Source organism: Danio rerio, chromosome 19 (genome assembly GCF_049306965.1).
Source record: "Danio rerio strain Tuebingen ecotype United States chromosome 19, GRCz12tu, whole genome shotgun sequence".
Classification (NCBI taxonomy): Eukaryota; Metazoa; Chordata; class Actinopteri; order Cypriniformes; family Danionidae; genus Danio; species Danio rerio.
In genome coordinates, this window is record NC_133194.1 from 44,845,548 (window position 1) to 44,871,618 (window position 26,071).

The 26,071-nt window shown below is 37.0% G+C and overlaps 2 protein-coding genes across 12 annotated transcripts in view; both read left to right on the top strand.

The window, feature by feature from the left end:
• Nucleotides 1–465: 465 nt before the first annotated feature.
• si:ch211-13c6.2 lies at nucleotides 466–22,049 on the top strand. 4 transcript variants are annotated; one of them, NM_001430907.1, is made up of 14 exons: nucleotides 487–644; nucleotides 787–855; nucleotides 973–1,041; nucleotides 6,432–6,456; nucleotides 10,246–10,332; nucleotides 12,487–12,635; nucleotides 12,717–12,833; nucleotides 14,085–14,112; nucleotides 14,205–14,880; nucleotides 16,297–16,627; nucleotides 17,887–17,958; nucleotides 18,056–18,157; nucleotides 19,796–20,279; nucleotides 21,568–22,049. In NM_001430907.1, exons 2-14 carry the CDS (start codon nucleotides 796–798, stop codon nucleotides 21,795–21,797), a joined length of 2,430 nt encoding a protein of 809 aa, NP_001417836.1. In that variant the 5' UTR covers nucleotides 487–644; nucleotides 787–795; the 3' UTR covers nucleotides 21,798–22,049. The 4 variants fall into 4 exon arrangements, with proteins under 4 accessions (XP_073786470.1, XP_073786471.1, NP_001417836.1 ...); NM_001430906.1 differs by having other exon boundaries at nucleotides 16,297–16,612; XM_073930369.1 differs by lacking the exon at nucleotides 6,432–6,456 and having other exon boundaries at nucleotides 466–644.
• A 2,884-nt stretch (nucleotides 22,050–24,933) lies between these two features.
• nfyc (nuclear transcription factor Y, gamma) overlaps nucleotides 24,934–26,071 on the top strand; it is a 46,919-nt gene continuing 45,781 nt past the window's right edge. For 7 of the 8 annotated variants that reach the window (XM_009294374.4, XM_009294380.4, XM_009294377.4 and 4 more), the window contains exon 1: nucleotides 24,941–25,029. The gene's annotated coding sequence lies outside the window, so the exon portion shown is untranslated. 8 annotated transcript variants of the gene reach the window in all.

Here is a 26,071-nt window from a genome sequence, read left to right on the forward strand (position 1 = left end):
ACAAGACTGATGTTCAGGGATCAACATAGTTGTTAATCCAGTATTGCATTCTACTTGGGAAAATCACAATCACCATCATACAGAAGTTAAATATTCATTCATTCATTCATTCATTCATTCATTCATTCATTTATTCATTTTCTTTTTGGCTTTGTCCCTTTATTAATCAGGGGTTGCCACAGCGGAATGAACCGCCAACTTACCAGCGGTTTTTCGCAGCGGATGACCTTCCAGCTGCAACCCATCACAGGGAAAGTTAAATACTTATTTAAATGAAATATAATAGAGAGAAAACAGTCATAAATTGTGTCCTAGATATACATTAAATGGTGACTTAACATTTTACATAACCAACAAACGTCAGCTTGTGAACTACTAAACGGTACTTATTTCTATATTATTCAATTTATTTTGTTTTCGCCGAACCACTAGGTGGTACAAACCTTTTTGTAGCAAGAGAATTTTAACACAGAAGAAGCCGAAGACGAGAGCGGCCTAACCTAAAAATTACGTTTCACCAATTTGTTGTTGTTATTGTCATCGTTTTTTGCATTATCAAGTAAAATATATTAATATCAGCAGCATTAAAGTGTTAATTCGCTAAAATACAGCTTATTCGACGTTGCGGACAGGCGTAATAGTAGGTATGTCGAAAATGATTTATTACGTAACGTTAGATTGTCATGATATGCTAAGTATGCTACATTTGCGCATTGCTTTGGTTTAGTTTGGTTTAATGCACAACATATATACATAACTAAATTGAAACAATCTGTTTTCTTTTAGTTTGCAAAGATGACTGATTTACTGACAGTGTACGACGACGACCAGGCCAACTCTTTCATTGACTGCATGGTGAATCCTGTTTATTTTAATTCGGATGCTCATATTCTCCCTGTTTGTTATAAAGTAATATAAAGGCAATGGCCTAAATGTGTGTGACTAATTTATATTTCTATCTTTGATCCTTAGATCTGCGAGAAAAAAATAAGGGGGGACACCAATTACAAAATCCACGTGACATCAATGCAACACTTAAAGGTAAGCAGAGACAGAATATAAATAAGGATATTTAAAAATAATAATACTCACTAATATTTAAGCGTTAATTCAGCTTATTAGATTTCTAAAGAATCAAAACACTGGAATGGGTAGATTAAATATTAAAATATACTGTAATATTTAAAATTTTAATTTATGTAAAATTTGAAAGTTGTTTTTTATAAATATAAATTGCATTTCTCAGTACTATTTATTTCATAATTAATTTCCAGTAGTTAAATGATATTTATGATTTAAAGGAGAGAGGTTTGTCAAGTATCAAAACAATAATGTTGTGTATTTAAATACTACTAAACAGTCTTGTAAGGTATATTTAGAATAATCTATAATAACAATTGCAAAAATTAATAATTAATTGTAATTTTGAAGCTTTTTACATTGCTACTATCCTTCAAAACACAAGGTCTCACCTATTAGCAAAATGTTTATTAAGTGTTGTTTTTTTTTACAAAAAAATATATCTGTTTTCATATTAGTTTGGAGTTTTTATATTCATAAAACTTATCTGAAACATCAGACACTTTGTAAGTTCAGTTTGATGCATACACGTAAATGGGACATCTCGTCTTTTACTGATGTGTATTTCTTGATTAAAGAGATAGTTTAGCCAAAAATGAAAATTCTGTCATCATCATTTACACTTTTTCTAAACCTGTTTGAGTTTTTTTTTTCTTCTGTTGAATACAAAGCAACATATACTGAAGAATGTTGTGAGGAAAAAACAGCTTTGACTTCTGTAGTTATTTTTATTTCCTACTAGGGCTGCAGAATATATCGTTTTAGCGTCGACATCGCAATGTGAGCATCCGCAATAGTCAGATTGCAAAGATATGCAATGTTGAGTCTGGATAATAGTTGACTAGAAGCTACATATTTGTATTTAGAGGGTATCCGCGTGGTTTAAAAAGTCTTAAATCGCAAAAACTTTTTTTAGGCCTTAAAAGGTCTTAAATTTACTGAAGTATTGTGTTGAAGGTCTTAAATCTTTTTTTAAGCGGGTCTTAATTTTCATTTGTTCCTGTATAGCTACACAATCTGGCCAACACCTATCCAAACACCAACAATCCATCTCAAAACTTTGTATTTAAGAATGTCATTTTTAACTCTGTTTACCATAATGGTTTAATTAATTCCTTACAATAACAGTTTTTTTTAAGTTCTCCATGTATTTACTGCGTGTATTTAAGCTGTCATGGACAGACTGTTGTGCATACATTCAGTTTAATATAGTTTTCAAAACCTTTAAATAATTAATTAAAAAAAAGGTTATGTTGAAAAAAAAGTGTATGTATACAATTAGAGCTTGCTTCTTTTGACACAATATTAAAAACCTTTTGCTTAGAATTAGCTAGACTATATATATTTTTTAAATTATTACTATTATTGTTTTATTAAATTATATTTTTAAAAAACTAAATTAAAAATCTTTTCCAACTTGGCCGTTAAAAAAAATCCTTAGCGTTTAGCCCTTTATGAGTCTAAAATGTAATTCATAATGGTCTTAAAAATTTCTTTAAAAGTCTTAAATTTAACTTGCTGAAACCCTGTATTTAATCACTGTATTTATTTGGAATTTATATAATTTATGCAACAAAAAAATCTTTCTTTTTGTCTTGTTTCTAGTCCAAATAGCAAAAGTTCAAAGCAAAAACAAGATTATTTTACTTACCCCAATGGCAAATAATTTAGCTTGTTTTAAGGGAAAAACACTTTAATTTTTACTAGTTTTTTTTGACGGTGAAACCAAAACAATATTTTTACTTGATCTAAGAATTTTTTGATATTTGGACTAAAAAAAAAGAGACAGAAAAAGTAAGAAACGCATTTTGTGCATTGTGGTTATTCAATTTCTGTACCTGAATTATGTTAGACTCCCCAATAAAACATAAAATCGTGCTATTCAAACCATCCTGTGAAACTGTATTCATATCACAATATTTATTGCAGAAAAATAAAATATATAAAATATCAGATTTTTCCATTATCGTGCAGCTCTATTTCCTACTACAGATTACAATGGCTGTTTTTTCCAAATATTCTTCTGAATATCTTGTTTTGTGTTCAACAGAAGAAAAGAGACTCATAAAAACTGTAGAATCTGTTGAGTGACAGTAAATAATTCAACCAAACAATTGTTTTGGTTGAACAATCCCCTTTAAGTAATTGGTTATTTGTAGATAATTGTTATTATAAATACCTTTTAACTGTTATTTATTGGATAACATATGCTAATTTTTGTCACAATTTATGTACAGCACAATGGTCAACAACTGTTGTTATACTGTGCTTTATAAATAAAGTAAGATTAAGTCTATTTGACAATATTTTGATTCTGTTTAATTCACTTTTCTGCTTCTTCAAGTTCAGGTCTTATGACAAATCAACCAGTGATCACCAATGTTTATTTTCAACATCTTGGAGTCTATATACGCAGGTTATAACCTTCTATACAGGTTATTTCTGCATTCCTTTACCAATCACAAAAGCTATTTTTACCTTTTCCATTCTTTCCATTCTGCTTTTAAGCAGATTAACATTAGATTTTTGAAGCATTTTGGGGTTTGATCGATGACATTTCTGTCTACATCTTTACTACAATTCCTTTGAGATGCCAGTCGCATTTCATTTTGAGGACCAAATACGCTTCATAGACCATTTTAATGGTCTACTACTTTGCCTTAGCAGCGGTTTTAATCACATGGACCATCAGTCTTCAGAAGAGATGGACACTCCTGTTCACTTCTGCGTATCTGAGAAAATCCAAGAGAACTCGTCAGAGCATCGTCACACTACTCCATGGACACTACAATGAGCTGTAGTTTGACAGGTGACATTGTGTATGGTTGTTGGTTGGGCAACAATACAACGTTCCTTCACAAGAAAGCTTTGACAAAAGCTGTTCCAGACTGATCGACTGGCCAAAAACATGACTGGTGTATGGCTTACTTTTTATGCACAAAAGGAAATACTGACCATGAAGTTATCCTACGTTTTTTCCTTTTTTGTGCTGAGACTTTTGAGGCTTTATAACTACTACACGTTCATGGGGTTCTTTCATTGTTGGAGCTTCTATCACTTAATTATTTTCTCTTAGAAACTGAATGGTTTCATAAAATATTATGGCGTATTCATATTCCCATTGTTGTCCTAAAGCCATCCATCCAGGAACACACTTACACTCTATGCGTGTTTCTAACTGATCAGATCCATCGAAATTGTTAAAATTGTTCCATTTACACAATATAAAGTATATCTCTGCAAAATGAGTATGAATTCATTCTTCATTTCTGTGGTGTTCATATCCCATAAGTCAACAGTTCTGTGCTGCATTATATTTATCATCAGCTGATTTCTAAATCAGAGATTCTTCAGGAAGGAGGGCAGGCTCACCACTGGTGATTGTTCACTGGCTGATATGTATTGGTTTTGATGACAATTTAACGTAAATTTGTCATATAATTTTTTCGACCCCAGAAAGAATAGCCACTACATTGATAGTGGCTAATGAGGGGTCTAAATAAACACACTAAGCACTAGCATTCACCACCTCTAGTAAAAATGGCTACGTTGAGCTTTATTGGCGACTGTTGTGTTTTATTTGTGAGTGTTTGCACTTCCGCTTTCTGCATGAGCTCATGTTTTATGGGCTATATCGCAGTAGTGTGGAGTCTAGCTATCGGGAGGTGATAAAGACTCTGACCTTTATTTATTGTGTTGGGAATTTCAACAACCAGAGTTTGGAATGATTCTCAAACCAACTCCTAATGGGGTTTTTAAATCCATTTTAAAGTCCACGTGAATCAGAAGTTGCTGGGGCTTTTATTTCGGTATGAGAATTGAAGTGGAATATTGAATAGTGGACACGGCTTTCTTTTAGCGAATCATTGGCTGTTTCTCAATTCCAAGAATGCAGAGAACGGACTTGCGTTCTTGTGAAGACCGGTCTTGCTAGGTGTCCTTGGAAGAACAAACTCAGGAGGCCGTGAAGACAGAGAAAGCGTCCTGTGAGAAATGAGATGCTGCGTTCTTCCTGATGGTCACATGACCCTCAAGCATCTTTAACCAAAAAATATATAAACGTTACAGCATTCATACAACAATTTATTGTTTTCCCCTATTCACAATATATACTATGTAGAAAGGCTTTACAAATATACGTTGCAAAGCATCAATAAAACAAATTTCAATACGAATTTTAGCAAATAAGTACCCTTAATGTGTTTATTAATTTAATATGATTTTCATGATAATGTTTATATTCACTGTTATATTTAGGGAAACTCCTGAGGTACATAAGTTGTACCTCTGAACTTAAATAATAAACCTATAAAATGCTGCGCTTCCCATCTCCAGTCGCAATAACTTCTGGGACTTTCAGAGCGAGTTAGGTGCTCAGGTCTGCATTGGTGTCCTCGATATCAAGAACACATTCGGGAGGTTTCACGCGTCCTCCATTCTTGTGTATTGGAACTGAACTTTGGCAGTTGATGATGATGTTACATGAGGACGCAAGATCGCTGAAGAATGCATATTGAAAAACAGCCATTCTCTTGTAGCAAACTTGACGGTAAGAGAGGTGCGGTTAAGAATATTTTTGCTGAAGCCTTCAAACTGACATCAGAGAAAGACTGACACTCCAAATGCAGAAGGAAATGGTCAGACTTTGATCGAAGATTACTAAAACAAAATGTTTTTAAGTGGATGAGCTTGCACTGATTAACTGGTCACTTAAAGAATAGCAATGTGCACTGGCAAAATAAACATTGTAGATTTTGATTTCACACCCACATTAAATGCACTTCTGAGGGGATTTTTCAGTTCTTCAGCTGTCAGATCAGAGGAAGTGCCAAAGGGACCAAATGTCAATTTTTATGTTTGGCACTACCTTTTTTTCTGAACAACTTATCAATTATATTCTGTCGGGACCCTTCCTTATTCAAAACTCTTCTTCTTTTCCCCGTTTGTGGCACATTACTTTGCAACTTATCTGAAATTCCTCATTATTCATATTTTTATCATTATTGTTTTCCTGAACAAGGGAAACCCAACTTCATGGATTGCTTCTGGAAGCTGTGGATCACTTTCTCCACATAGATTGCTTTCTTTTTGACATAACTTATCCACAGCAATTCACAAGACGCACAAGTGTCCTACAGAGCCCTTGGGGTAAAGTATAGTAATGATAGAAGAAGGTCTCCCCTATATCAGGGTTGGGACCTTGTACCATCTCAAATACTCTTTATTGCCTGTTTCTTTATTAACCTCTGTTTACTTTATTTCAGTATCGCAAGTAACTCTTATGAAGTGTACATGAGTAGAATGTATGCTCATCTCTGCCTCTTTTTCTTCCGCTGTTTATCTCTTCAAAGAAAGAGGACGCCCTTGTTGCGCAGGGTAAGTAGTGAAAATCCCACTTTGTCCAGAGTTGCTTTTTGTTTCTGTTTAACAATCTGTTGGATTTATCCAGAAAGTTCATATTTTTTCTTCTAAATAGTAGACTTTGTGTTTGTTAAATTGTTCAGACAGCGTTGGAATCAGTGTAATATAGAGGCGTGCGATTATTACGGTTTTTGATAATATGGTTATTGTTGTTTTAATGTGCGAGCTGACATGATCAAGGGGCTTACTGACTTTCTGAAAACAAACAAAAGCATTCATTGTGATGAAGCCTAGTTGTAATAAGCCAATAATTCCAGTTATGAAAGCATAAAAACATCCCTGGATTGGTTTATTAGATATAATGTACTTATCATACTTATCAATTGCTCATGACAGGCCTTTACCAGCTAAGTTCCTAAAATGTTTAGATATTTTTATTTAGTAAATATTGCGCACCTCTAATGTAATAAGGTTATGCTAAATGTAATTTCCTTTGAATTGTTCTTTGAGACATTTGTTGTGCTATTTAAAAGCACAACTCTTTATCTGATTGGGAAATTCAACAGAAATCTAACGGATTTTGTAAGTATTCAGTGTCAGGTATAATTCCACAGATTCAGTAGGGTTTCCATAGAGGAAGATGTTTTTCTACAGTGAAAAATAAATGGCCACCGGTTACAACAATGCTCTCAAAGGCACAGGAATCCCTGCAGATGAACAAACGAAATCATCACAAGAACTAAAGGCTGTCTTTAAAGTAGAGTTAAGACCTGGCAAGTACCGTTCTATTGATCATCGGTCATGGATTTAATGATGAAGAAAACGAAGCCACACGGACTTGAGATTTCAATGTATAAGTGGATTTTAATGGAGGCCATGCAGTATTGAGGAAACAAGAATAACAGTTTGTTATTCATAGAAGGATAAGTCTGTTAGTGCATTCTGTACAGGACATAAGGGACTCTCTGCTGCTGTATTGAAGTGTCGTTCCAAACCAAAGTGCTCAATATTGGCCACTTTGAAGGGCCCTTCTGTATGTAGGATTTTGAAGGGTAACACTGATGGACACTGACCCGCATCATTCTATGTGCAGGGAAGTTGTTTGATGTTGAACAGCACGTTCCATTCAGAAGGGCTCATCCTTATATCCTTATCCCTTTGAAACTGTCAGGTACATAGGGGACTTTTCCGGTTATTTTGAAGTTGACATGGAACTGAAATTGTATTGTCAGGCTTCTCAGTTGAGAAACGAACATATTGCGAATTAATTAGATGTTGTTATTGTAACAAAATTGATGGCCACCTGGCCATTGGAAAGGAGAAGGCGGAGAACTGACAAACTTTGGGGGTGGCAGGGTTTTGTTGGCATCACAGCAACGGTGACACCTGGGAATAATTGACAAGGTGAGATCAAACAAGATGGAGTAATAAGGAGAGACAGAGAGGGAACAAAGAGGAGGGGTTTGGTTCTCCAGACACGCTGCCTTTTGGTCTTCAAGCAGCTGAGAGACCCTCACTCGTGGTGCCTGGCTGCCCTTATACACTTTCGCTCTTTGCTCCTACCCATTGTGATGGCCAGCAGCAGGCTTTGGCACTTGGCAGTCGGCGGTGAATTTCCCTGATTATTTAGACGGTGATAACCCCCGTGTCTCCTGCTCCACCCCATTCCAGCAGACAGCCGCAGGTCTAATGTAATGAAATGTGTTTTCATATATTCACATTTATTCTGAATGGCCATACACCCAAAGCGCTTCACAATCATGAAGGGGGTCTCTCCACAGCACCACCAGTGTGCAGCATCCACTTGGATGATGCGATGGCAGCCACAGGACAACGGCTCCAGTGCGCTCACCACACACTAGCTACAGGTGGTGTGGAGAGATGGCAATAAAGCCAATTTAGTGGATAGGGATGATTGGGAGGCCATGATGGGTAAGGGCCTATGGAGGAAATTTGGCAAGAAGTGCCACAGAGAGTCAGGACCTCGGTTTAACGCCCCATCTGAAAGACGGCACCCACTGACTATAGTGTTCCCTTCACTTTTACTGGGGCATTAGGACTCACAAAGACCACAGGTTGAGCGCCCCCTGCTGGCCTCTCTAACACCACTTCCAACAGCAACGTAGTTTTCCCATGTGGTCTCCCATCCAGGTACTGACCAAGCTCAGCCCTGCTTAGCTTCAGTGAGTAACCGGTCTTGGGCGGCAGGGTGATGTGGCTGTCTATAAATCTGGTGAACGGGGAGGCACTTCCATCTCCTCACAGACAGCTGGCGACCCTCTAAGTTGCTGAGAACAGTGGCGAGTTTCGTCCTCCTGGCAAGCTCCTCCAATGCTGGCCTCGAGTGTCTATGGACGCAGACTCTGCTCCGACGACTCAACAGCACCATGAATATCCCTCAGCGCGAGGCCTTTCTGACAGCATGTTCGTCCTTTCTCCCAGATTTTGGCACCACTGTAACAAAGTTGATGGCCACCTGGGAAGAAGGAAATGGAGAACCAACAAATTTGAAAATTCTTTTTTAAGAAGAAAAATTAACAAACAGGCGTCAACTCCATACGGAGACTGCCACCACACTGAAAGCAAAAGTAAAAAAAAAAGTTGTCCAGGCTCTTGTCCTCCTCTTTGAGACTCGTGAGCGGGAAACAGGTGCCACTAGTTATCGATCGGGCTCTCTTTGTTTCCACGGCTCTCTGCCCCGCCCCAATCGCTTCAGCTGGTAATTGCTACAGTCGATTTATCAGTGAAAGTTTGCTTCAAGGGAAGGGTTGAAAGTCATTTGGACTATGAACAACCTATTTGCCCAGTGTTCTTGATTTTTATTCATTTATTCATTATTATTTTTTTAGTAATGCATACATAAATCATTATAATAGACATGTCACAATTCCATATAATGTTGGAATGAAGACCATGTACATGAACCCTGTGTTTATGGTTCACTTCAATCCTTTTGCCCCATTTTTAATTACATTTTTTCCCCAAAGGTTGGGATGAATAATATTTTTTTCATTAAAAACATATGCTGTAAATAGCACAGTGCACAGCAGATTTGTTTTTGTTTTTTAGGTGATGATGACAAAAAAAAAGGCATTGAGGACAACACATTCACGTTGAAAAAATAAAATCATGCGTGTGTTCAGTATGAAAGGTGCTTAAGTATACACTTCTACAGCATCTCATGTGCTGTATTGATGTTTGAGTGCTGGCTTCCACCTGTGTACCAGTTCAAAACACATGCAAGAGTTGCTGAAGGACGTTGCCAAAGTTTTTTAAGAATTAAGGGATCCAAGATGTCCATGTGGATTCTGGCCGGACCTTGAGCAGATTGGACAACTTGCTCTTTCCACAATTAGAAACCAGATTGTCTTTCATCAAGTGATGACTCCACATCAAAATCCGAAGATGTGTTTCAGCTCCGATTTAGTAGCAATGACTTTTAGGACCCAGTTAAAAGGTTGACATGAGAACGGTCACCTGCCAAGAGGCCTGTGGGTGTAAACCGGCGTTTATAGTCATCCAGAAGCATCTTTGCCTTCTACAATTTAATAGCAGGTCAAATGGAGTTACACACTGAGAGGAATCTTCATCAGCAAATTTGAAGGAATGTTCCACAACAGTTTATACCTTGTCGTTCAGTTGTACAAACAATCATTACTGTGACCTGACTTGTTTGAACAGGGTGGGCATGTTTATGTTTCAGACATTGTGTTACTTTGAAGATTCTGCAGAAGAAGAAGAAGAAAAATAAGATCTTTTAGAAAAAAATGCTTCGTGTTTTATGAGATTGTTTTGACCTTGCAGGACAGATTCCGAGACAGCCTTCAATGCCGGAATGGAAAGACATTAAACAATATTTGGAATATCTTCATCTTGATGAGCCCATCATTGGTAAGCTGGCTTCATTGCCAAAAATAAAAATAGTTAATGTAACAGTTCACCCAAAATGAAAACTCTGTCATCATTTACTCACTCATCCTCCACTTGGTCTAAATCTGTTTGAGTTTTTTTCTTCTGTTGAACACAAAGGAAGATTTACTGAAGAATGTTGGGAAAAACAGCCATTGACATCTATAATATTTTTATTCAATGGCTGTGTGGCTCACAAGGACTTAAAAAAAAAGAGGGACACCCAAGAAAGCCAAAATTGTATCATATTAAAACTATATAAACATCATTTATTAAAGAAACAGTTTTAAACAACTTAAAGTACAAATATGTAAATGTAGTAGTCAGGAATTAGTAGTGTTTCAGATGTACAGATGAAGTCAGAATTATTAGCCCCCCTGTTTATTTTTTCCCCAATTTCTGTTTAACGGAGAGGACATTTTTTTTTCAGGACATTTCTAAACATAATAGTTTTAATAACTCATTTCTAATAACTGATTTATTTTATCTTTGCAATGATGACAGTACATAATATTTGGCTAGATATTTTTAAGACACTACTATACAGCTTAAAATGATATTTAAAGGCTTAGCTAGGTTAATTAGGTTAACTAGGCAGAATAGGGTTATTAGGAATGTTATTGTATAACAATAGTTTGTTCTGTAGGTTAAAAAAATATAGCTTTAAAGGGGCTAATAATTTTGACTGCAAAATGGTGTATGAGAAATCAATAACTTCTAATATTCTAGCCAAATAAAACAAATGAGACTTTCTCCAGAAGAAAAAATATTATCAGACATACTGTGAAAATGTCATGCTCTGTTAAACAGAATTTGGGAAAATTAAAAAAAAAAGGAAACAAATTAAAAGGAGCGCTAATAATTCTGACTTCAACTGTAGGTGTGTGCATGAATATGTAATATAGTGTAGCAATGTTTGATGTACAACATAATTGAATATAACGCAACAAAACAAAAAGTCCAGTCGAAACACCAGCCAACATTTTAAAGAGTCCAAAGCAATAAATGATAGGTGTTTCCTATAGCAGTTAGATTAAGGTGGAGACAACTCTCAATCCCAACCAGACAGGCTTCTAGGTCATAGGACGTCACAGCTGTTTTTTTTTTTTTTTTTTACATCCTTCAGAATATGTTTTGAGAAGAATGAAAATTCATCAAAGAATTAGAATCACTTGAGTGCAAGTAAATGGTGAGGAGATAAAAAAAAACATTCCAATTTAACTCTTCCGCTGCCATTGATGACATTTTCCTTCTTTCTTTCGCCAGCTCTAACTATTTTTTTTTAATTATTGCCAGTTCACAGTGTACCAACACATTGTCAGGTTTTGTGTTTTGACCACCATACATCTGATCTTCATGTAGACTTTGACAAAAAAATGTATTTGTTCAGAATGTTGAAACCTGTCCACAAACAAGTATCCATAGGACTCCATTGTTTTGTTTTTAAGCAAATTTTGTTATCTTTCTGTTGATATATTATGTATTCTGTTTCAGATCATCAAACTAATTTAAATAATAATCAAAGATAACACAAGTAAACACATCATGCAGCTTTGAAACAAAAGATTTCATTGTTAAAGGTAAAACTACATGTGGACATAATGCAACATCTAAATCAAGTCATTTTAGGATGCCAAAGTCATATTTATGCATATAAAATGTTTTCCCAACAACAAAATTGTGGCTAGTGAGAAGGGTGAGTGGCTAGTAATGTTCGAAAACTACTAGCCACAGTGGCTGGTGACCAAGTTAATGTCAAGCCCTAAGTCACTTTACCCAACACTTGTTCAGACCTTAAATATTTTTATTTTAATGATGGCAGAGAAAGTGTTAAAAGTGAAATCACACACACACACATTAAAAAAAAAACCTATATCATGTTATTTGTCTGAGAAACACAAAATAAAATTTGCTGGAGAATGTTTTTGCTTGTACAGCAAAAGTTAATGGAGCCCAAGATAGCACTGTTATTTGGCCCCTTCTTTGTAAATCCAAAAATAAATATTTCTTAATTAAATATCTTTGTTTATTGTAAAAGAATAAAAGCTTTAAAATGACATGAAGCGAGAGAATTTTTGAATCGACCTATTGGATAGTTATACAAATAAAGCTCTAACTCTTCCTTCCTTTGCTCAGGTCTCAACTCTCTGGTGCAGATACCTGATCATGTCACTGAGGATGGCAAAAACGTGCTTAAGTACAAATGCCGAATGTGTTTTGTGGAGATGGACCTGTACAGTATGGTGACGCATATTGTTGGACGCAAGCACAGACAAAAATATTTGGTATTGTGGCTTTGGTCTTTATTTCAAATTGTGGTGAAGAGTGAAAAATAAAGTGAGCTACATTTAGATCTGTTTTATCAGGAGCTGAAAAGGCCAGACTTGGTGACCTGGAATGACAATAATCTGAAACAGCCGGGTCTCGTGGTCAGAGCCAAAGCTGCAGTCGTGGAGAAGCACGAGGGATGGGGAACCCCAGAGGTATTGACTTCTTATTAGATTTGCTGCTGCTTACATTTGTTTTTTGCACATTGCACTAAATATTATTGATCAGGCAGTCCGCGGGGTTTTAAAAAGTCTCTATGTCTTAAATTTCAAAAACAAAATTGTAGGCCTAAAGGTCTTAAATTCACTGAATAATTGTGTTGTAGGTCTTAAATCATTTTAAACGGGTCTTACTTTTACTCTGTCCAAGTAAAGCTACCCAATTGGGTCGACATCCATCCAGTCATCAAAAATCTATGTTAATAAAATCAGGGAAAGAAATCTAAAAACAATCACACAGTTCCTCATGATAATAACAGAGCTTTTTATCCCTTTACGTTATCTTCCATTCAAACAAAAAACTATTTAAGGGGGAGTAGACATAATATTTATAAATAAGCATAAAACTTAAGGTTTTATAACAGAAGCACATTAGGTTGAATAGAAGTTATACTTAATCAATTTAGGTAAAAAGCCAACAAATATATATTTTTTTGATTATTCATGTAATTGCCTCCTCAAAAAATATACTTTTAAGAATGTAAAAAAAAAAAAGACAGAAATATTGTGGTGGAAAAAACTTTTTATTTTGACACGTATGTCAAAATAAGAAAAACCTTATGTAGATGTGGCTCAAGATATTGAACTCGGGCATAATTTTTGGTGGCAAAACGGGCCATTGGAAATAATCATTAATAGCTGTTCATTGAGATGACGACAAGGTTTGTTTGAGATCGGGTTGACCATGGCTCGTTATTATATGTATACATTATTACGGTGTAATGTCTTGGCTGTGTTTTTAAAATTGGCCTTTGCTTTCATTCTCCTGGCTTGTTGCAGGAGCGAGTGACGTATCTCTGTAAACCAATAGTGTTCAGTTGTGCGTCTTGCTCCGCCTTTTGATACCCTTTTGATATGCTAGGTACCCTTTACAAAGGGTACCCAAAAAGTGGTACGGTATGGTTCGCTTTAAGGTACCTTTTGACAGTGGAAAAGGGCCATAAATTAGACCGTATCATAACACTCTGTGGAAATGGGCCATTATATTGACCATAATTTAGTTACTTTTTAATGTAAAAACTTATTTTATTCCCGCCAAACTAAAGTAAATAAGAATTTCTCTGGAAGAAAAAATAATATAGGAAATACTGAGAATTTCTTTGCTCTTTTGAACACCACTTTTTTGCATTCAATTGTAGTTACAGATGTAAACAGCCAATAATACTGAGCTTTAATGTCTTTTTTTAGCCACTCAAGCAACCCAAGGTTTACGAAGGTGAGTATTTCACTTTTTAAATCCTTTTTTCTTAAAGTAAAGAATTTATTTTGTCTGATTTATATAATAATAATAATAATTGTACGTATCAGGACTTAATTTACGGCCCAGTGTTCAACAACAACAACAACCCTACTATGGACAAGATGTGCATAGGTCAGCATCTTTGGATGTTTCTAAACAGACATATGTGAGTGAAGAGCAAGAAGGAGTATCCTATTACATTGATGAAAAGTACGGGCGTCAGCCATGCCCACAAGAAAACTGGCATGAGAGAGCATACGAAGAAACCGACCCTGGAGGAAGACCCTCACGAGAAGATCTGGGCAGAGGGAGACTTCGAGAAGAGTACGAAAGAGAACCGTACTCCAGAGCTGACAGACATGTGCCTATAGACGTCCAAGAGAAAACTTATTATGAAGGCGTGCCAAAAAACCGCTTCAATGATAAAGACCTGCGAGTCCATCAACCCGGAGGGTCGCATTATCAAAAAGAGCACATCCACAGCAGTCAGTATGGCGCTTACGATGACAGAAAGTCTGCTGGAAATCCAGTGCCAATGCATGGAAGAAGCTTGCATGACGAGGGGAAGAGGGGGACTGTCAGGGAAATGCACAGCAGGTCTTGGGACAAAGCAAGTGAGATGCAGGGATACTCCCATATGCATGAGCCAAATGCATATTCGATGGAAGACATCCCGGCGAAAAGGAAAAAGAAGAGCCGATTCTCTGACGCAACTGCTGAGGAAATTGCTTTCGCGCATATGAGGTGCTTGTAGATGGTTTTTCAGGGTGCTTTCACACCTAGACATTTGTTTCAGAAACTGAAAACATTAGCTGAGTTCGTTTGGGCATATGTGAAACCTGCAATCGCGTCAAACAATCGGTCCGAGATCGCCTGAATGAGGCTCGGTTGAAAACTAGAGAGGTTCGGTTGGTAGTGAGAAAGCAATACAATCCAACAAACCAGGCTATATCACAGTGTGCTATGGATATGTAATAGGCAAATATGGATATAAGAAGAAAGAATTATTTTTAAAATATATAAATATATATAATATCAGTAACTTTTTGGAAAACTCAACTTCTGATATAGAATCGATGTATATTTTACAACAAAATTTATGAGAAATTCGGATTTATATTTGGTGAGGATTATGTCTTGTGACTGTTTGAATTGGGGAAAATATCTGATGAAATTTGAATTTTTTTATTGATTTATTTTTTTTACGATTTCGATAAGCTTCAGCTCAATTACACTCCTCATATTGACCTTATTCTTCAATGCGGAAGTGCGCTCGTTTTTACGATTGTTTTAAAACTTCTGATTCAGTCGTCTATGGGAGAAATGACTAGGAATAATAAACGGTCAAACTACTCGCTCTACAAACAAGTGTCTTCATCACTATACGGACACAATAGAATAATATAATAGGAAAACATCAGTTTGCAACATCAACCAGCAAAACGAGCTGTTTTTATCATCTAAAAATGAATGGAAGTGAATGAGACCGGAAGTCCCGAGTCTCTGAAATAAGGATGCAGCCTCTGAAATAATACTGTAAAAGTGTACTCAATTGGCTAGTAAGACTTTTACACGCAGATGGCAGTCATGCATTTGCTCTGGGTGGGGGAAATTAAATAGTATATATTCATATCGCAGCCTTTTGCGATTAGCTAATGTTGCAAATTGCAATTGCGATTCTATTTCGATTCATTTCACAGCCCTACTATGTCTGTGGGCGTCACCATTCAAAATGAAAGATCGGTTGCACACGGTCTAGTCGCAGGAGTATCCGCAGCTCAATTCGAATCTGACTTTTCCGCATACGGAGATGATCGGAACTCCATGCAGCTTGTAAATAAATGACTTCCGGTCTGTCGCTTGTCATGTGCAGTGGAAAAGAGGCTTTAGGAAACAAAGAACGCATTTAGAGACTTTACTTGAAGGAGCCCTTGAATTTTTTTGAAATGAGACTGTCTTAATTGACGCAGCACCTTCGGAGGATGCAGCCTCTGAAATAAGACACCGCTTTTATAACCGTTTTAATGCCCGTTTCAGAACAAAACAATCGATCTATAGGCGTGAAAGCACCCTCTGTCAAATGCAGAAATGAAAACTTTTTGATGATGCGCAATGTGATGAGATTTGGTTGAAAATATTTGCTTATTTTGATTGTTTCAGACATTCTAATAAACATATTCCCAAAGAGCAGACAAGAGGACAACCAGGTAGAGGAGCGCCGGATAGAGGAGCTCCAGCTAGAGGAGAGCCTGTTAGAGGAGCACTGGATAGAGGACCAGCAGTTAGAGGAGAGCCCGTTAGAGGAGCACTGGATAGAGGACCACCGGTTAGAGGAGAGCCCGTTAGAGGAGCACTGGATAGAGGACCACCGGTTAGAGGAGAGCCCGTTAGAGGAGCACTGGATAGAGGACCCCCGGTTAGAGGAGAGCCCGTTAGAGGAGCACTGGATAGAGGACCCCCGGTTAGAGGAGCGGCGGTAAGAGGAGCACCGGTAAGAGGAGAGCTGGTTAGAGCAAATCCTCTGGTAACACTGCCACAAAACCCCTTTTGCTCTATGTAAACAGCAAGTTCAGTATAAAATTTTATATTTTTAAAGTAGACTACATTGAAATTATAGCAGTTTAGAGTTAACTTTCATTCATTCATTCATTCATTTTCTTTTCGACTTAGTCCCTTTATTAATCCGGGGTCGCCACAGCGGAATAAACCGCCAACTTATCCTGCACCTGTTTTAAGCAGCGGATGCCCTTCCAGCTGCAACCCATCTCTGGGAACCATCCATACACACTCACTCACAGTCATACTCTAAAGACAATTTAGCCTACCCAATTCACCTGTACCGCATGTCTTTGGACTGTGAGGGAAACCGGAGAACCCGGAGGTAACCCACGCGCACGAGGGGAGAACATGCAAATTCCACACAGAAACGGCATCTGACCCAGCCGAGGCTCGAACTAGCGACCTTGCTGTGAGGCGACAGCACTACCTACTGCGGCACCGCATTATCCACTTTCAAATATCAAATTTATTAAATTCTTTGAACATGACTGTTTAAAACAGTCTACATTGAAATGACAAGTAAAATAAGGACTTTTATGGTGCTGTATATCCTGGGGGTGTGAAGGTGCTTGGTTTAAAATTATTTGTGATTTAAAAAGTCTTTGATTTTGGTGTCCATGAAAGAGTGGGAACTAGGGCTGGGCCGATAAACAATGTTATATCGAATCGCGATAAAATTTATGTTGAAAACAATAAGCTCTGGACTCTATATTGATCCAAGAGTCAAAGACACAGCAGAAATGTGCAACAATGGGAATCTAGAAGATTGTTGATATCAGAGATGCACTGAATTTTTGGCCACCAAACATTATCGGCCACTGAAAATAGGTAATGCTATTTAATGGACCCTCTCATTTGTGGCTTCTGTTTATCTTTTAAATCTGGAAGAATTATAAACTGATTGAAATATGTATTGTTATTGTTCAATATGGTAAATAATTAAGCATTTTTGTCAAATCGCCCAGCGCGGGAACCCTGTATTTCTAAGAAAAAAATGATAGGAAATATTATCAAAAATCTCCTTGCGCTGTTAAATAATGTTTGAAAAGAATACAAATTTCTTAGAAGGGCTAATAATGTTGATTTTAATAAACTATATTGGAACAGACAGTCTAACAGCTAGTCTAGTTATATAACCGTGTGTGTAAATATACTCATTGTTCTCATTATTTCCTTTTTAATGTTTTACAGTCGAACCAGTTTGTGGATTCTGGAAGTGCATCACATCTTAATCAGAAAGATGACAGTGTGCTGGACATATTTGTGAGTGCTGAATATGTGACGAATGCACACGCACACAACCAAAAGGTTTTATCCAGTAATATTGTAGTTTTGATTTGATCATATGGTTCATTTACAGAACAACATCGAGATCGAAAATATGGAGGATGCCAGAATACTTAAAGAGAAGCTGTGCACGGTTTTAAAAGAGTTTCAGGCTGCTAAAACCGAACGAGTTGTGGTAAGCAGCACTGATTTTTATGTTCAGAACACTTTTCATTTACAGTGCATCCGGAAAGTATTCATAACAATTAGCTTTTTCCACATTTTTTATGTTACAACATTATTTCAAAATGAATTAAATTAATGTATTTCCTCAGACTTCTGCACACAATACCCCATAATGACAATGTGAAAAAAGAATTTTTGAAACTGTTGCAAATCTATTAAAATAAAAAAGCTGAAAAATCACACACATCAATATTCACAGACTTTGCTGTGAAACTCTAAATTGAGCTCAGGTACTGATCATTTTTGAGATGTTTCAGCAGCTTAATTGAAGTTCACTTGTGGTAAGTTCAGCTGATTGGACATGATTTGAAAAGGCATACACCTGTCTATATAAGGTCATGTCAAAGCACAAACCAAGCATGAAGACAAAGGAATTGTCTGTAGACCTCCGAGACAGGATTGTCTTGAGGCACAAGCCTGGGGAAGGTTACAGAAAAATTATTGCTGTTCTGAAAGTTCCAATGAGCACAGCCCCTCCATCATCCATAAGTGTAAGATGTTTGGAACCACCAGGACTCTTCTTAAAGTCTGGCCGGCCATCTAAGCCGAGTGATCGGGGGAGAAGGGCCTTAGTCAGGGAGGTGATCAATAACCTGATGGTCAATGTCTGAGCTCCAGCGTTCTTCTGTGGAAAGAGGAGAACCTTACACAAGGATAACCATCTGTGCAGTAATCCACCAATCAGGTCTGTATGGTAAAGTGACTAGACGGAAGAAGCTCCCTGCCTGGAATTTGCCAAAAGACAGCTGAAAGACTCTCAGACCATAAGAAACTAAATTCTCTGGTCTGATTCTTTGGAGTGAATGCCAGGCATTAAGTTTGCAAAAAACCAGGCACCGCTCATCACCAGGCTAATACCATTCCTACAGTGAAGCATGGTGGTGGTGGCATCATGTTGTGGGGATGTTTTTCAGCAGCAAGAACAGGAAGACTAGTCAGGATAGAGGTAAAGATGAATAAAGCAATGTACAGACACATCCTATATGAAAACATGCTTCAGAGTGCTCTTGACCTCAGACTGGGTGACGGTTCATCTTCCAATAGGACACTGACCCAAAGCACACCGCCCAAATATCAATGGAGTGGCTTTACAACAACTCAGAGAGTGTCCTTGAGTGGCACAGCCAGAGCCCAAACCTAAATCCTATCGAACATCTCTGGAGATATCTGAAAATGGCTGTACACTGATGCTTCCCATCCAACCTGATAGAGCTTGAGAGGTACTGCAAAGAGGAATGGGCAAAATTTCCCAAAGACAGGGGTGCCAAGCTTGTGGCATCATATTCAAAAAGACTAGAGGCTGTAATTGCTGCCAGAGGTGCGTCAACAAAGTGTTGAGCAAAGGCTGTGAATACTAATGTACATCTTTCAGGTTTTTTATTAGTAATAAATTTGCAACAATTTAAAAAAAATCTGTTTTCACATTGTAATTATGGGGAATTGTTTGTAAAATTTTAAGGAAATAATTGAATTTAATCCATTTTGGTATAAGACTGTAACATAAAATGTGGAATAAGTGAAGCGCTGTGAATACTTTTCTAGATGCACTGTAATTCAGCATAAATAATTGAATGTTCTTCTTCTAAAGGGCCATACTTCACATACACAATCAGTCAGTGACCACCGAGGGGTAAATCCGACAGACCACCGCAGAGATGATCCAGATAGCATGTACCTGCAAAACCGAGGTTACCAAGAGCCCAGACGATACGACGACGATCGCAGAGGTTACCAAGAATATAGAGATGACCTAAGAGAGTTTCGACAAGATGAGGATCCCAGAGCGCCCAGACATTACGCTGATTATCCCAGCAGTCATCCGGAAGCAAGACCGTATGATGATGACCCCAGAGGATTCCCAAAACCAAGGGGACCAGAGAACCCCCAAAGTCAACCAGAGAGGAGACGTTACGATGATAATCTCAGACAAAAAGAGCCACGATATGAAGAGTATCCACAAGCTTTAAGAGTGGATGCGGATCTGAGAAGTTCTCAAGAGGCTAGATATTACGAAGACTATTACAGAGGTTACGAAAGTATGGAGTCTGAACGAGATTGGGAGCGTTCTCAAGGTAAGCAAATTATACTGTTATCATGTTTTGTTTAAATAGTTGTAGGTAGAGCTGCATGATATTAGAAAAAAACTGATATTGCTATATTTTATTTGTCTACGATTAAATATTGCCATATGAATATTAGGGCTGTGCGAATAATCATAATCGAATCGCAATTTCGATTTGAAATATGTATTATTTAATTTCCCTCGCCCAGAGAAAATGTGCGCATGGCATGGTGTGTGACAGTCTCACTAGCCAATTGAGTGAGCACAGTTTCGTTCTGCCAAATCAGTATTGCACAACCGAACAACTGTGAAAAACAAACAAACAATCAGGAAAGCACGGAAGAGTGGGATGATGGCGTCGGTTATATACAGATGCATTGGTTGCTGAATTCTAAAGTCTTCTTATTGGATATTGCGTAATTCAATGCGAATATATACTTGACTTTATAGAGAGCTTACGACCTACTTACTACAGTTTACTTCAAGAACATGTTAACAATTGTAGTTACAAACTTGCTAGTTACAAAGCCCCTAATTTGGACTTTACCTTCCAGTTTAAGGGTGCTTTCACACCTAGACTTTTGTTTCGGAACCTGCCCAGTTAGCGCGGTTCGTTTGGCATATGTGAAACCACCAATCGAGCTCAGATCCGCTCTCCAAAACATTCGCTCCGAGATCGCTTGAATAAGGTGGACTCGGCTCGATTGAAACAAACTGAAGCGGATCGATTGTAGTGAAAAAGCGATACGATCCGAGCCCGGCTATATCACAGTGTTTCTTTGAAATTATATTTCTTTTTCAAATATTACTCATAATATTTAATGGAATGAGGGAATGTTTACAGTGTTTCCTATAATATTTTTCTTCTGGAGAAAGTCTAATTTGTTTTATTGTGGCTGGAATAAAAGCAGTTTTAAAATCCATTTTAAAGTCAATATTAGCCCCCTTAAGCAATTTTTGATAGTCTACAGAACAAACCATCATTATACAATGAGTTGCCTAATTACGCTCACTTGCCTAGTTGACCTAATTAATCTAGTTTAAATGTCACTTTAAGCTGAATGCTAACATCTTGAAAAATATCTAGTAAAATATTACTAAAAGATACAGTAAATTAGTTATTAGCAATTAGTTACTAAAACTATTGTTTAGAAATATTTAAAGTTTTCCCTCAATTACAGAAATTGGAGTAAAAAAATAAAAGAAATATTGTTTTTCTGAGCATAATTCTGTACAACATCTCCATTCCTCATTGTCTGTTATTGATTTTTTTTGTTATTCCTTTCTCTTTTCCTCAGAGAGCTTTGGAAAGCCTCCTGGTCACTTCAAATCACATTCTCTACAAGACGGCGGGAGGATGTATGTTGGAAGAGGACAGCAGAGAGCCCATCAGGGCAATCATCAGCCTGTCACCGAAGAGCTTTACGACCCGTTCCAGCCGTCGTCTTCTCCACCTCCAGAATCCAGCTCCTCCACCAGCCTGGACAAGATCGCATCGACTCTTCTGGAGCTCGTCTCTCGTAGATAGTTTTGAATCAGATACTTCTACATAATATTTGATGGTTGTATGTTTCTGTGATTGTTTCATTCAGCATCTTTCAGTAGACGAAATACTGTAGTTTTATTACTTGTATTTTATTTTTCATACTTCCATCGCTTTTCACTATTTGTAGCCTATGTGAGGGGTTTTCAATTTAGTTTGTGTATTGTGAGGTAGAAATTAATTTTGTCTAAATGGTTTGATTAAAATATTGTTGAGGAAATAAATCATTCAACCAAATCTTGATGTTTTTTTTTTGTTTTCGTCAACATTTTTAACCAAGCAAATTGGCATTTTTGCTGATTATTGTGTTACATTTTAGTATCCTGATTTGCTAGTGCCAAAAACACAGATTCAACTGATCTTGGACAATTAATTTTTTGACACAGATGGATCAAATGGTGTAAAAGAATTATTTGCTAGAGATTTCATCAGTGTTGGGCAGTGGCGTCGCTACAAGTAGTGATGCTACTAGCTTAACTACATTTCTCTGTTGCGTGGCAGTAGCGCTACTTGATGAATCAAATAATGTTAGCTTTTCTGTAGCAAAGCTATTTTGTAGTCAAGTAGCTCATTAGCGTTCACACAAGCTACATTTACAAATCGCAGACCAATAAGTGACAACACCATCATTCACAGAGCTGTGAGGCCGGTGTTTAGCCGATGAAAGTAAATCCATATGATGGCGAGAATGAAAATTTCTTCTACCTATTTTACAGTGGTTGACAAACTTTTTAGTGCATTACTGCCACCTCTTTGGTTGGTGAAGTCGCCAGGCAATTAGGATAACAAGAAAGTTCACTGTAAAAAAAAAAGTTAACTGTAGTAAAGGCTAAAGTATAAGGGAATTACCAACCTATGTTACACGGGTTCAAGCACGCATGCTGGTTGCAAAAAAAAAAAAGACCGGTTGCATTAGCAAACATGTCTTGTAGTCAGTAGGATGCCAAAATCGAAGGTCCAAAAATAGAAAACTTAAATTGTACCGTACACCACACTGCTTTTAATGCCAACCGCAGAGGTCTTTTGCTAACAGCCATCAGAAGAGCTGAATGGAGTGAGGACCTAATTAAAAATACTGGACTCTGCAGTTCTCAAATCGGGTAAGTTCATGCTATGCTGAATCAAGACGCGTTACTCGGTTTTGATTGCAGCCATGATTTCATAAAAAACAGTTAAATATGGTGAATTAAACTGCAGACACTGAATGCTAAGAATAAAACGTGAAAGTGTACGTCTACATTCCCTGCCGAACAGCAGTTTGCTGACAATGCAGTTGTTTTGCTTGTTGATTACGCAGGCCTTGTACAGCTCCGTCTACTTTCCTTGTCTTTGGCTAGGCAGAACTTCGGTTTTTAGCACTACAGTTTTGAATCTGGTAATCATGGAACTTTATTTCTTGCACATGACTATGCAGAACAACATTGTTGGCATCCAAAGACTTGTAGGCCTTTAACCTCTCTCTTGTAAAATCACTTTGAGTTTCAATTAGATAGTTGTATATTTGGGGCTCGACGCTTGGCCATTTCGTCTTATCTAATATTTATAGGGAGGGTGCTATCACAAATGGACCTGTCAGACGAACGCGCTCACTTTAACATTAATTTTGCCGAATAACTGCTTATCACTGGGGGACAAGCTGTGTTTATAATACGCTAAAAGCATTATGTATATAATATGTAATCAATAGAACTTATCTCGAATACAACAACAAACTCTTCACCGCATTGGATGTCATTCCCTCGCTGTAAATGGTGGCTCCCTTTTTTTTTTTTCCGTTTTTTTTTGCAACCTTGCTGAGCGCGCATCGTGAATGTTTACAAACCGGTAATTCGTCTTATAGTTACTAATGATACTACATTATGTATTGTAATTCACCAATGCAGAGTTGTGTGTATATATATATATATATATATATATATATATATATATATATATATATATATATATATATATATATATATATATATATATATGTGTGTGTGTGTGTGTGTGTATACATACATAAATATATACACATACATATATATATAAAATTCTCATTCCTAAATATTTCCCTTTACTATAAATTACTATAGTATTTTAAATGTGTAACTAATTTTATTTTCCTAATTTTATTGGATTTTTTATTTGTGCAGTCACACTTTAATTTGTTTCTGTTTGGTACAGCATATCATTGGCAAGAAATAATGGAACTGAACAATTATGCCTCATTGACAGTTTTATTGATCGCTGAGATATGATTGACTTGGATTTAAGTTGCTTTAATTTAAAAATGAATACTGCAAAAAAAATAGCAGTTTGCGAAAATTGTCTGCAGTGTGTTTGTGAATGAGTATGGGTATTTCCCAGTAATAGGTTGCAGTTGGTAGGGCATCCGCTGCATAAAACATATGCTGGATAAGTTGGCGGTTTATTCCGCTGTGGTGACCCCTGATTAATAAAGGGACTAAACCGAAAAGAAAATGATTGAATGAATAATTAGCACTAGCTACTAATAATAAAATCATGAAAATAATAATTATCATGATTTAAAGTAAGGTTTTTATTTTGAAATATTATGTAATAAATTATTAAATTAGCCATATGGCACCTTTAATGTAATATAGTTTGGTATATTTACCTTCTGCTCACGGCTCTAAATGATATTTGGTTTTTGGCTCTTTATATGTAAAATTTGGGCACCCTGGTATTGAGGAAGGTTAGTTTTTGATAACTTAAACAGAGAATGATACCAAAATATTGTTATTTGATTTATTTAAAATGAGGTAAACGTTAATACACTTTAAAATGACAACTTATTAGTATTTTGAGTCTCACTGTGATCCCTAAATATCAAATTATTCTTATTGTAAATTTGCCTGACTAAAATATTTTATACTTACAATGACAATTTAGATTGTCATGATGCAAGTGTGGTGTCTGACCTTAAAAATGAAAAATTAAACAGGACTACTATCATACTACGTCTACAAATGCAGATATGGGTTATAAACTTAGCATGTTTAATGCTGATGCACAGCAGCAACTCAACCTCCAGCTGGCCTGAAGATCGCTCCCATTCAATGGCGCGAACGACGACTACGTCAGAGCTAACGTAGCACTTCTTCCGGTTTAAAAAAAAAGTTGACAAATCATCGGCCATCTTGGTTGCTGTAACAGCCTGAAATAAATTAATTATTACGGCGAACCGGACTACACTACGATTTCATCGCGTAAAGTGAGTATACAAATTAAACATGTTGCTGCGTCACTGTTCGCTTGCTATCTACTGCTTAGTTTGGATGAAGCGGGGCTCGTTTCGAGCTCGTGGTCCAATAAAAGTTTTCATCCAATGGATGATTGTTTTGGAGGATGAACATAGGCGCCATTTCCCTCCTCGCTCTCTGAAGCGCTTATTGGTGGCTAGTGGAAGGGAATGGAGGCGGTCGGGAAGCTGTGTTGCACCGGTCGCCATTTTGGCTCACTGATGTAAATGACTTCTATTGGCTAGCTGGTTCGTTTTGAGCCTAAATGGTGGCAGTTTCTTAACTACCAGAACCCTTAGAAACCTTGATTGGTGGAATCTAGTCCGAGGTTTGATTGGTCTGAAGGACAGATCCAAACGTAGTCTTTATTGGTTAGACTGCCTTTACACCGCTTTACAAATATTTTAGGAAAACTCGCTCAAAGCCCCCTAAAACATCATTATATCACTTCTCCTAATTTGACGGGAATCGCTGTCGATGCGGCCTAACGTTAGTGCCGTAGCGAGCACTGTCTCCTACATTTATGCCGCTTTTTCACAGTCTTCATCTCGTCATACAGTCTTAGCAGCTGATGTCTGAAGATGTAATTCTTTCTGACAATTAAAATTCAGTCGTGCATTACATGTTACATACATAACAATGTTACACGCAGCATACCGAATGTTTGTATGGTTTCGGTTAGCATGTCTCCCGGTTAGCCTGCAAATCCTTTGTTGACTTTTCCCAATCGAAACAGCTTTGCTATCTATAGCATTATAATGTGTCTTCTTGTTTCTCAGTGCCATAAACTATATAATTATCGGTGTATTTGTTATATCCGCATGTTTATTTCGCAGAATGTCCCATTGCTGTCGTATAGTGCAGACATAAATACAAGATTTTTTTTCACTGAATGTGGGGGGATACAAACGCCATAATTATGATATTTAAATATTTAACAAACGCTGTAATTTACTGCGTAAATGACACGGTTGTAATGTGCCAGGTTAAATGGAGGTCAATTCCTGGTAACAT

Coding starts and splice junctions, on each gene's coding strand:
- si:ch211-13c6.2 (NM_001430907.1), top strand. CDS start 796: ATGACTGATTTACTGACAGTGTACGACGACGACCAGGCCAACTCTTTC. Junction 1,042..6,431: donor CATCAATGCAACACTTAAAG/GTAAGCAGAGAC, acceptor ATCTCTTCAAAG/AAAGAGGACGCCCTTGTTGC. Junction 14,113..14,204: donor GCAACCCAAGGTTTACGAAG/GTGAGTATTTCA, acceptor TGTACGTATCAG/GACTTAATTTACGGCCCAGT.